Source organism: Helicoverpa zea, chromosome 10 (assembly GCF_022581195.2).
Source record: "Helicoverpa zea isolate HzStark_Cry1AcR chromosome 10, ilHelZeax1.1, whole genome shotgun sequence".
NCBI lineage: Eukaryota > Metazoa > Arthropoda > Insecta > Lepidoptera > Noctuidae > Helicoverpa > Helicoverpa zea.
In genome coordinates this window covers 13,088,284-13,100,919 of record NC_061461.1, presented here as the reverse complement: position 1 = coordinate 13,100,919, position 12,636 = coordinate 13,088,284, and the positions used below count along the sequence as shown (strand labels likewise).

General features: G+C 44.1%; 1 protein-coding gene across 1 annotated transcript; it reads left to right on the top strand.

Moving 5' to 3' along the window:
- The first annotated feature begins 32 nt into the window (after positions 1-32).
- Positions 33-7,275, top strand: LOC124634007. Its single transcript, XM_047169401.1, has 7 exons — positions 33-184; positions 377-503; positions 4,615-5,106; positions 5,525-5,882; positions 5,960-6,097; positions 6,244-6,539; positions 6,890-7,275. Exons 1-7 carry the CDS (start codon positions 102-104, stop codon positions 7,010-7,012), a joined length of 1,617 nt encoding a protein of 538 aa, XP_047025357.1. The 5' UTR covers positions 33-101; the 3' UTR covers positions 7,013-7,275.
- Positions 7,276-12,636: the final 5,361 nt, after the last annotated feature.

Sequence of the window (12,636 nt, the reverse complement as noted above, 5' to 3'; positions counted from 1 at the left end):
AACATTTTAAGGGACTGCTTCACAACGTCGAACAGCCCGGACCGAATGTTCGCTGCTTTGTTTGACAGCGATCGGAATGTTTCCCTCGAAAACATAAATAAATGGCCACCGTTGTTATTACGTTCTTCCTATTTGTACGATTTTATGTTTGTAAAATGGACGCCGACTGTATTGAACACCAAAGGTAAATAAGATGTTTGATGAACCAGAAAGGGATTCACGTGAGCTAATTTCGCAATGCAATTTCTAAAATTGAAAAAGGATTATTGACAGGAAGTTTCGCGCCACTGGGGTAGGACAACTTCGTGGTTGTGTAGTATTCCGCCGACCGCGACGCCTTTCAGTAATGTTATCAATGAAAGGACGCTATTTACAGGGATCAACTTTTGTCCCGAAGAGAAAAACGGTGGAGTATGAATTCCCAAAGACTGGAAGAAATAGTGGCGGAGCTGATGAAGCCCATCAGCGACGTCCGCCGGAGCTTCGACACGGACCTCAGCGCGGTGAGTCCTCACACCTCCATGCGCCGGTGCATTGCGTTGTCTGGCTGCACCACACGTAGTTGTTCATTGCAACCATTGATTCACTGACCTTCGTCATTCCATTAGAGATTGCTATTATGTTAACTATCGACACGCGCCTAAACCATGCATAGCTATAGCTCATGCATCATTTTTAGTGATTTGTCAAGACAATATATTCACTTTCAATAATTGTAATATTCTATCAAGTATCTATCATCTCATAGGTAACAACCAATGGGCTATAGATGCTGAGCACTGAAATGGTCAAAGCTGTTTACAAACAAACAAGAGAAACATTTTTTGGTAGAAAGCTTGTGTTGATGTGACTGCACTACATGTGTACACTTGTTGGAACCCAGGATGACAATTTAGTGAGGGAATAAGACTGGCACACACATGCAGCCTGCATTACTGTGTGGAGGTTACATAAGAAAGTTCAATACAAGCGATACTTGAGTTAGTGACGTCAAGCTGTGATCTCCACTGTCACTTACAAGATGGATGGGGCATAGTTGGGTGAAACATTCATGTAAATAGTCATTTGTTGCAATTTTTGTTAGATATGAGCAATAAAATACTTTCCTTATCAAATTATTGAATTTTTACGTGAAATCTTGAAGCTGTCTTTGTGAGGGAACTACCCATAACATCTGAGATTGATGATGTATTGCTAATAGTAAAAAATAATGTATAAACTGTACTGGAATCAGTTATATTGCTATCAGGCTGTGTAAACAGCAGCAGCCAACCAGGCCAGTGAAGCCGTCCTTGACCCAGTCTGTCTGTATGTACTCTCTGCTTGCCTCTCCTGCACATGTCAATTTGATAAAGGTTTTCACAAAAAAACACTCAACATACCGTAGTCACGAAACATGTACATTAGTTTAGTTTGTTTGCAAATGATTGTTGCTATTTTGTCTGTTACAGACAGTCTGTAGTATTGACAAACACAAGAAATTTGTAATAATTGTTTAAATCTGATTAAAAAATTGGTTAATAATAATAATAATAAGCCCCGCAGGGCATCTGAGGCGGATGACGGGGAGTAGCGACCCCGCGGGGCTATATATCCGAGTGCTCCAGGGAGAGTATACTGTCCCCCATCTCCGGCCTGCCGGAGTGAAGCATGACGGGGGATAGGTCTCCCGCCTCTTGGCTTGCCTTCATCGGCCGGTCAGAGTGGAGTCGCTAGAGCAAGGTTAGTCCTGCTCGGAGGGTAGGTGCCTCGTGGTAAGTGGCGAGTGGGCCGGTGATGCTGGACCCACAGGGAGCGCGTGATCTGCGTTTAAAGTCCGCCGAGGTATCCTCACCCTTCTCAGCCGCTCATGTCCCTGTTGCCCTCTTGTTGCTTTTCAGTGACTGATTCCCGGGGGCCCAGTAAGTGAGTTGGCGAGTCTCCACCTGCCATTTTAACATGTATTTAATACATTGTCATCGGCAGGTGCCATAGTTCCCGTAGTTTCCCCATTCCTAGTCCATTAGCATCCCATCACAATAGCCCAAGTAGTTTTCATCCATAGTTAGCAATAGTTTAGCACAGAACCGGGGATTGTCCTTGGGTACATTTCTATAGTGTATACGGGGATAATCGTCGGTTTTGTGTCGCCATTTCATTAAAGTTGTCTCAAAAGGGCTTCAGCGTGTTGGCTTCGGCCCCACGTTCGCCTTCCAAAAATCCGGGACTCTGTAGTCCCGTGGTCGGTCAGAGACATACAAGATAATAATAATAATAAATCATTTATTTCGGATTCATCCTAAAATTACATCCATATTTGTTAGTAAAATTACAAGCTTATAAACTAGTGTTAGTAACTACTAATACCTAAAACATTTAAATCACAATAAATAATGAACTGGCAGGTTCGGTTGGACAGCTAGACGATTGCATGCAACCGTATCCAGCGTGCCAGTATCGGAGAGTCCCACCGATCCACCAGCGCGCGCAGAATGCTGTTGGGACTGTCGCGCGTGCGGCGCATGATAGAAGCGCACCGCTTGCGCATAATGGCAGCAAAGCCGTCTGTGCCAGCCGCCGCAAACATCGCGGAGGCGCTGCAGTGGCGCGGCAGCCCCATCAGCACCCGGAACGCGTTATTGTATTGAACGCGCAGATCGCTGTACGTCCGCTGCGTATAGTTAACCCACAGGGTACAGGTGTAAAAGGACTGACAGTATGCTTTAAAAAGCGCAACTTTGACAGTCCCTGTGCACCGTGAAAACCTGCGGGCCAACATGTTACAACGGACGGACAGCGCTCTGCGCTCCCTTTCAATATCCTCACTGTCCTTAAGATCCTCGGTGACCCAGTGGCCCAAATACTTAAATTTTTCAACTTTATTTAGAGCTGTTCCACTTAGAGTGAACTTCGGAACGAATGTGTATCGCTTGTTGTCCGGTCTGAAAATCATTATTTCACTCTTTTTTGCGTTATATTTGAGCCCATGAGCCACCGCATAGGACTCACAAATTTTTAGGAGCTTTCGTAAGGCACCAATCGATGGACTCAGCAGCACCATATCGTCTGCGTAGCTGATGTTATTCACGCATACTCCATCTATATGACACCCTATGCCGGTGCTGAAGTTGAGGGTTATGTTAAGGGTTAGTGTAAGTAGACATTATTTTTTTTTGGCAAAGTCAAATGTTTTTTTTTTGAATAGTACTTTGCAGGTTCTTTTGAAAATTCCTTCAATAGCACATTGCACAGTTCATCCCGCCAAGAATGGCAAGAAACTATATGGCAACTTTTTCCATAAACAATATTGTACATACACGTAGACTCAGCTACAATGGCAATGAGATGCTTCACTAAAAATGCAATGGTAGCCACATTTATAGAGATTAATGAGTGCCATAAATCTCTATTGTCAACATGGTCTCAATTTATTATAACACATTTTTTTTAATTAGGGTTCCTTTGATAAAGTTTTTGAAGAACTGTAGTTCATCAAAAATATTTGGTAGAAGAGAAAGGGATTGGCAAGCATTATTTCTACACTAACTTTGCATTAAACACAACAAGACTGAACAAAAATGTGTTCCTTTCTCTCTGCACTAAAATCAACGTCATTACATTTGGCATGTTGCCTCCAATCGCCTGCCACATTATCCTAGGTAGAACATCCACATGAGAGACAAAGTGGATTAATTTCTTATATGTTTACAATTTTACTATTGTATCTCAACCAAAGGCTCTGTTCTCACTTCTTTGCACAACCAGATTAAAACTTTCTTGGGAAGTCATTTTTCAAAATGGCCTAGAAGGTAGTTTCTGAGACAACTGTGTTCAATCAAACAAGAAACTTGAGCATAATATTAGTACAGATTAGTAATAGACCAGACATCAAAATATTAATGCAATTGCACTTCTGACAATGTATTTTTTTCCATTGGTATTAATAAAAAATATTGTAGGTCTAAGGTGATGCCGGAAAGTTTATAAAAAGGCCTATGAATCCGTGCCGCTTACGTGACTCTTGAAGGTGCTGGAATTGTATAAAATTTATGCAACTCTACGAAGCTTCTTGACTTGTATGGCCCATACATGAATTCAAGGGGGTGCCTTGCACAGTGTGAGGCAATGGATGACAGCTCTGTCCAGGGTGTGAACACATTCGTGGGACCTGTCACCTAATAGAGATAGAGCTAGTATAATCCAGGGCGATATTCTGAGTCTGCTGTGGTTTTGTCTAGCCCTTAGGTTTTTTTTTAGATTTATTTATTTGCATAAAATGTAGGTAATTATACAATTAGGTGTTACAATTTTATTTGACCTGTGTGCATTCTGCCTAAATGGTATGCAAAAATATGGCTTATGGTATAGAAAACTATAATCTAGGCATTATTCTGAGCATCCGCTGAAGGTATTACGTGAGCCTAAGTATGTCGATATTATTTATAGTCATTTATAACATCGTGTTAACGCATCTATATTCTATAAATATAGAATTTGGATTTGCTTATATGTTACTGTGAAGTGTAAGCTAGGCCAGGTATATTATTACTGCAAAGCTACATGTATAGCACAATCTAGAATGGACATGTGGAATAAGTTGAGCAGCGACGCTGACGGTGCGGTGGTATGTGGCAGTTGCTGGAGGAGTACCTGACGGAGGCGGGGCTGCGCGCGCTGGACGCGGGCGAGGACGCCAGCGCCGCGGACGCCGTGGCGCCCAACTTCGCAGAGCTGGCGCTGCTGCTGCAGCAGTCCGCCAACATCTACGGGCGCAAGGTGGACTTCCTGTACCAGCACGTGCTGGACGTGAGCGAGGCGCTGCAGGCCAGCGCCGCCGAGGCGCGCGCGGCTGACGCGGCCGAGGCCGAGGCGGGCGCGGCCGACTCGGGCCCGCGCCGCCGCCGCCGCCCCAGCTCGTGGCTGAGCGGCGAGCTGCAGCACATCGAGCTGACGATGAGCGCCACGGCGCGGCGCGACGCGGCGCCGGCGCGGCCGCCGCCCACGCTGCCGCGCCTCTACATCGACCTGGAGCCGCGCGTCATCACGGACGCCGACGCGCCGCTGCACGACTACGACGGCGAGCCCATCGGCCTGCTCAGCGACTTCCAAGTCGCGTGGCGCCTGCACGTTCGTATTGCTCACTATACTTAACCAACAACTAGCTCAAATACCGCACAGCATTTTCATATAAAGTGTTTTTTTTTTAATTGAAACGTTTCTTAAGTTAATTTATTTGTTCAGTCTGAGCTGCAAGTTTAACTTTTGTTATGCTTCCACTTTCAATTGGGACGGGCGCCCCTAGTCGGCTTACGGTCTCTCTAGTCAAGCCGGATGCAACTGAGCACCAATTTTTTGCGCCTTAGGCAGGCGTTTTCTGACCTCAACCCGTCAAATCACAATTTAACTTTCCTTCCAAAAAAAGAGGGAATTCGTTATGAGACGATAATGGATGAGGCATCCATAGGGTGGAGGTCGGGGTTGTATCGAACGAGTGTCGCGGCTAGGTGGTAGCGTGTACTAACGCGATGTTACGGTGTGGCGGCAGAGGGGGCTGCTGGTGGACGAGCTGGAGCACGGCGCCGAGCAGCCGCGCGCGCTGCGCCCCATCTCGCTGCTGCAGCTGCAGGCCGCGCTCGACGCCGCCGCGCCCGCCGCGCCCGACGCGCCCGGCCCGCCGCAGCGCGCCAGCACGCCGCTGCCGCCCGGCGCCACGCTCGACTGCACTGCCGACTGCACCGCCGACTGCGCAGCTGACTCCGCGGCCGACTCTGCCATCGCTGACGTGTCCGGCTCGCTGGTCGACCTGACGCCGCAGCACCCGCCCAGGAGAGGGAAGAAGAGGCGAAGCGAAGCCCACATCGATGATATAGTGGAAGGAAGCGTGAGGATCACCATAGGAGAAGGTGCGTGCGGACTTCATTATATTTCTTTCCATTGGAAGCTTTTGCAAAATAAGTTGCATGTATTTCGTACATTACAGAGTTGCGGCAAAGATTGATGGTGATAGAGGAGTTTAGCGTTCCCTCTAAATGGATAAAAAAAGTTGTCGGGAAACGAAAGAGCGATATCCTGAGCGAGCGACGGCGTCTTCGCGAACAGGATCCGGATTCACGCGCAGGTGAGCAATATTGTTATTAAAAGATGTAACTAAACTTTCAATTAGTGCTTTAGGAATAGTTTTTTGCTCGTCAAGTAAAAATCAATCATAGCGAGCGAGCAGCAAAACCAAAATATGTCGAAGTACGACGCGGGGTCGGTCCACAGAGTTCCCGGGGTGGAGCGGCGCGGAGGCGGCGGCGGCCACGGCGGAGGCGCGGGCGGACAGCGACGACGACGGGTTCTTCGAGCAGAGCTCGGTGGGGTCGGACGCGTCGGGCGAGGCGGCGGGCTGGCGCGCGCGGGCGCGGGCGGCGGGCGCGCGCGCGCTGGACGTGCGCGCGCTGGGCGGCGCCGTGCTGGCGGCGCTGCGCCCGCGCGCGCGCCCCTTCCGCGCGCTGCTGCGCGACGCCGCCGCCGCGCCCGCCGACGTGTCGCGCCTCTTCCTCGCCACGCTCTTCCTGGTAACTACAGCCTCGTTGCCTCCTCCCGCATCACTCGACAAAATTGAAATTCATTCCGCAAAAAAAGTTATTGCTAGTTGAAACTCTTTTTGTTTTGTGATCATATTTTATTTATTTAGTTATTGGTTTGCCAACAGAAACTATACAGTTGCATTAGTTGACAGTATAGGTAGGTGAAATGAAGGATCCCAATTATAGGTGACCACATCATTCACACATAATCAAAACAAACTAAAACTATACAGTGTTACTAAAATATAATAAAAAAAAAAACAGAGATAAAATCATTCAAATAATTAAACTCTATTTTGAATCAAAAGACAAATAGAAACGTAAGATATGTTGTGCAGGCAAACGCGGGCAACGTGGAAGTGTTGCCGGGGCCGCCGCTGTCGCTGGACAGCTTCTCGCTGCGCCTGGTGTCGGCCGAGCCGCGCCTGGCGGCCGCCGACGTGGCTGAGCTGGCGTGCTGAGCCGGCGCTGGCTGCGCGAGCCCGGCACTCACACACTTCACGCTCATTTGTCTAAAGAACTCTGCGAAGCATCGAGATGTTCTGCCCAATACAAAAATGAAACCCGGCTCGTACGCGGCAGTGACGCATGCGGCCGCGGTGCCCGATTCTCCTAATTTTACTTAAGCAACATACGATTCACGTTCGACTCGATTCGACTGAGATCCAATCCCGACTCGATTACGATTGAAACGTATGTGGCATTCCGCTATTTTTTCTTTGAAATAAACGTTTTTATCCTTTTCTGTCATTCAATAATGAATCATTTTGTCTGCAAATGATCAACTATTGCACACCAATCAAATGTCAATCGAATACAGTCTTTTATTAGTAGCAGAATGCCCGATATGGTTAAAACTGCTATTGCGATCATATTGCGATTCGATTTCTATTCGATTTTGACATTATTAACTTAGGAGAATCGGGCCCCTGGACAGTGGGCAACCGCGACGGTCTGCCGCCGGCTGGTCAGCAGACTGGTGTCTCCTGGACAGTGGGCAGCCGCGACGGTCTGCCGCCGGCTGGTCAGCAGACTGGTGTCTCCTGGACAGTGGGCAGCCGCGACGGTCTGCCGCCGGCTGGTCAGCAGACTGGTGTCTCCTGGACAGTGGGCAGCCGCGACGGTCTGCCGCCGGCTGGTCAGCAGACTGGTGTCTCCTGGACAGTGGGCAGCCGCGACGGTCTGCCGCCGGCTGGTCAGCAGACTGGTGTCTCCTGGACAGTGGGCAGCCGCGACGGTCTGCCGCCGGCTGGTCAGCAGACTGGTGTCTCCTGGACAGTGGGCAGCCGCGACGGTCTGCCGCCGGCTGGTCAGCAGACTGGTGTCTCCTGGACAGTGGGCAGCCGCGACGGTCTGCCGCACATTCAATTCATGTTATTTTGTATTCGTCCGAGATAAGTTTGAATTACTTTTGACAAACGTATTTCCTTTGCCGTGCCAGCTCGGTGTGCTTAGACCAAGACATTTATTTTTATATATGTATTTACTTATTTTGGTCTTTAACTTTGATATTAATTATTATAGCAATTCAATAATTTTATAATAATTTTGTACACTTCAATCATGGCCCCAAAAATATTATTATCTAATTTTATTATATCACTTAGCACGAATACCTGATTTGACTTAATCTATGCATCGTGTAACGTTGAATGCGCTAAACCTGAAAATATGTAGTTTGATCGGAACTATGAGCAGAATCAATTAAACCACTTTCAAACATAGGTTACATTTTTCAAAAAGCTTTTACATAATATTTGCCTTGACTATTTATTAATATGTCAATAAGCCATCACGTCGCGTCACCGCGTCTTTACAGACGCAAGAAATAATCAAAATTGCCAGTAGAACTCGCGTATTTACAGTGTGTACATAGCCAAAACGCATTCATAGGAAACTGCTCGCTGATATTTTGTAATGCTGTTTTTTAATTTGTGATTTCAAAGTATACACGAATTTTGCGTACTGCTCGCGAATAATTCGTAGCTTAGACGTGCACATGCATCTTTCCAATTTATACACGGTCAAATTTAACTATACAAAATTAATATTAGGTATAGCATTAAATAAAAATGGCATTTGAATCTGAGTTTGTAAAAATCAACTTGTTTAAAAAATATACAAAAAAAAATTAAAGATTGTATTATTTAGATGCTCGACGCTTTATTAATTGTGGTTGACTTAGTAATTTAGAAGGCAACATACATTTTTGGGGGCGAATAATGATAAAAAGAAGCCTGTTGAATTAGCACCCTTTATATATTAATAATGCTCGTTACTTCATTAGAATAGATACACAGATACGATTATCAGTATAATAGAAAGAGAGGTCAAGAAATCAAAATGGCGAGCATGCAACTGCTCGCAAATAGATTGGAATCGTAAAGTTTTTCGCGCCTATTCCAATGTATACACGATTAGTTTGCATGCGGACTAGCACTGTATATTATGGAACAAAGCAAGGTACTTTGGCCACTACAAAATATATGCGAGTATTTGCGTAGGTAGGTACTGCTGCTGTATACATCGGAAGACTTTGTATAAAAAGTGAATTCCAATCTATTCGCGACTAGTTTTACACGCTTGCGTACTAGCCATGTACATACTGTAAATACGCGTAGAACTCAGTAATTTAATTACTCTTTGCTCTTAGAATCTGCTCAATTACATTTAAAATCGTTTTTGATGGTTGAGGTTTTGTGCATTTAATGTAAGGAGTGTATTTTTTTTGTAAATATAGACGTTAAGCTAATGCACGATGGTGTAAGTAAATATGAGTACAATAAGGAGGCAGTCGTGACGGCCGCGTGTCGGCCGCGTGTCGGCGCCGACTGACGTGACGCTGCCCGCGCCGCCACACATAGTATTATTGTAGATCTCGGTTTGTTCATAATACCTGTAAATAACTACATTTAATGAAGACCCGTGTAAATAAGAGAACTTTTTTTTATAATAAAACATATATTTTGTATAAGTTAAATATTAATGTAATATAATTATCATAATGATGTCTATTGTTATTAATATTTTTGTGGTATCTTGTCAAATACAGTGTTTGACTTCTAGCCGCAATAGTTATTTTCACATCATCCTCCGAGCCTTTTTCCCAATCATGTTGGGGTCGGCTTCCAGTCTAACCGGATTCAGCTGAGTACCAGTGCTTTACAAGAAGCGACTGCCTATCTGACCTCCTCAACCCAGTTACCCGGGCAACCCGATACCCCTTGGTTAGACTGGTGTCAGACTTACTGGCTTCTGACTACCCGTAACGACTGCCAAGGTTGTTCAATGACAGCCGGGACCTACAGTTTAACGTGCCATCCGAAACACAGTCAGTGGTGTCTAAGATATACTTAGAAAGTACATACAAACTTAGAAAAGTTGCATTGGTACTTGCCTGACCTGGGATCGAACCCGCGCCCTCATACTTGAGAGGTTGGTCCTTTACCCACTAGGCCACCACGACTTCCCCACACGACGATTTTCACATATGTATTATAATCTATACTAATATTATAAAGCTGAAGAGTTTATTTGTTTGAACGCGCTAATCTCAGGAACTACTGGTCAGATTTGAAAAATTCTTTCAGTGTTAGATAGCCCATTTATCGAGGAAGGCAATAGGCTTTTTATCCGGGTTCGTGCAGAGGTTTCCACGGGATGCGGGTGACACCGCTGGCAGAAGCTAGTACGTTTATATAGGGATATACATTATTAACAAATTATGAATATTATCTACCAACCTTTCTTTTAAATAATGCAAAATAATGTTGATATATAAAACCCCATGTAAGGATGTTCGAAGGATTCGGATATTGATTCGGGCGAGATTACACCGCGTGCCGCTGTTAGCACGCGGTGGCACACTACACATTTGACGCTTCTTGTGAACTTTTACCTTTTTATTACAAATTATTTTATGCTAATACTGGCTACTACTATAAAAACTATTTGAATCAATGAAGTCAGATACTATATTGTAACTGTTTTCTGTCATCCACATTTTAGGACAAATGTTTCGAACTTTGAAACAAAATTATGCCGTCCTTGTAGATTGTTGCTAGTAACTCTCCAAGTGAAATGGATCTCCCTTACTGTAAACTGTACATTGTAGAATAACGTAATCATTAATCGTATGGATGTATTCATAGTCAAATTGGATAGTTAGGCTTGGAGCATTTGGACTGCAGTGTCGAAACTGGCAATGTTGCCAACATGTAGAGTTATGTTGCGGTTTATAAAAATATAACGCTTATGGTATGTGATGGAATAATACTTAAAGTATTAATACCACTACACTTCATAGCCCAGACGAGACCTGTTCCATGACGTGCAGTGGACAATTTAATGTATGATTATATTTTATTATATTTCCTAGAGTTTCCCGTTTTTCACATACGTACCTGGTTTAAAAATCGATGGTGGTATCCATATCAGCGATATGGAATATCCATATGATATTATTAGCCGGGAGCGTCTCGTATTCGCCTTGTATTGCGAGGGAAGCTTGTAAGTAGATTATCTATTATCGTAATACACAATACTAAAATATCGTAGATATGTTTAATCGTCACAGAGGCTATAACTTGTGGTCCGCTTGTATTAGCTGAGTGTCGGCCGCCGCTCGGGAGGCAACTCACCTCTCCCGGGGCTCAACTCTGCTCAACTCGGCATTCGGCTACTAATTTAAGACCTTGTATTCCAATGACATTCGATTGGTTTGCGATTGGTCTGCCATTTGGTCTATACGGTAGTTTGCTCTTCAATCATATTGCAATCGTAAATACAGAAAAGGATATAACCGTTTATTTATCGTATTCCGACCTGCAAACTAAGAAAAAATCTTAGCCCAAGGCGTCGATAAGATTTTACCGAGAGATGTCGCTGTTTAGATAAATGCTTACTCAGATGGAGTACAGGGGCCCGATTCTCCTAATTTTACTTAAGCGACATACGATTCACATTCGACTGAGATCCAATCCCGACTCAATTACGATTGAAGCGTATGTGGCACTCCGCTATATTTTCTTTGAAATAAACGTTTTTATCCTTTTCTGTCATTCAATAATGAATCATTTTGTCTGCAAATGATTTACGATTGCAATATGATTGTAGAGCAAACTACCGTATAGAATAGACCAAAATAGCAGACCAATCGAATGTCGTTGGAATACGATTGATCTATTAGTAGCAGAATGCCCGATATGGTTAAAACTGCTATTGCGATTCAATTTCTATTCGATTTTGACATTATTAACTTAGGAGAATCGGACCCCTGTTCTGTATTGAATGATCAGAGCTATGTGCATAATTTTTATCCAGCGTGGGATGCTATCTACTACACAAATACTATGTAATATGGTGATTTTTTAAATGTGGTGCATGTAAATTGGGAAAAGTAATGAATGGAGAGATGTGACAGAGGACTTGTTTTATAATTGAAGTGATGGTGAATATATTCAAAATAGGTAATTTTTGTAGTCCCTTTTTATGTAAAAAGTAATAGGTATACATTTATATATAAGACCTACATTGAATATGTATTTTCTTTTAGATGATGATTTATGTGTCGTAGGTAATGTATTTACCTTTGCTCAATGTATGGTAAAAGGACGAGCGAGCTGTCGTGTAGTGGCGCGTCACTCCGCCTGCTGGTCGTAGCACACGGAAGCGGAAGGCTGGTGCCTTGTGGTGGCGCGGCGCAGTGCTCTACGCCTTACTTTACATGTTAGGTTTAATTCGCAGCCATCAATAGCGACCGGCATAGTCACTTGATATACATATACTAATAATTAAAAATCCAATTGTTATTTGGCTAACAAATAAAAATAATTGTTATTTTATCAATGGTTTTATTTTCCATACGAGATAATGATTGCACATTTATATACTCGACTGCTTCCGTAAAAATTAACTTGTAAGAAGTTCTAAGGAATTACTATTAGCAACTTTCGAAGGGATTTTACATTTACAAAATCTAAATTATGTAAGGTAGTATACCTACTAGGGCATGCATTATCGGTAAAATAAAAATTACCGGTAAAAAATCGGTAAATAAAATATTTTTACCGGTAAGGCATATCGG

What these genes read in the sequence shown, in the direction of transcription:
- LOC124634007 (XM_047169401.1), top strand. Translation starts at nt 102, where the DNA reads ATGGCCACCGTTGTTATTACGTTCTTCCTATTTGTACGATTTTATGTT. An exon ending in GGATCCGGATTCACGCGCAG is followed by an intron (nt 6,098 to 6,243) that starts GTGAGCAATATT and finishes GTCGGTCCACAG; the next exon opens with AGTTCCCGGGGTGGAGCGGC. An exon ending in TCCTCGCCACGCTCTTCCTG is followed by an intron (nt 6,540 to 6,889) that starts GTAACTACAGCC and finishes TATGTTGTGCAG; the next exon opens with GCAAACGCGGGCAACGTGGA.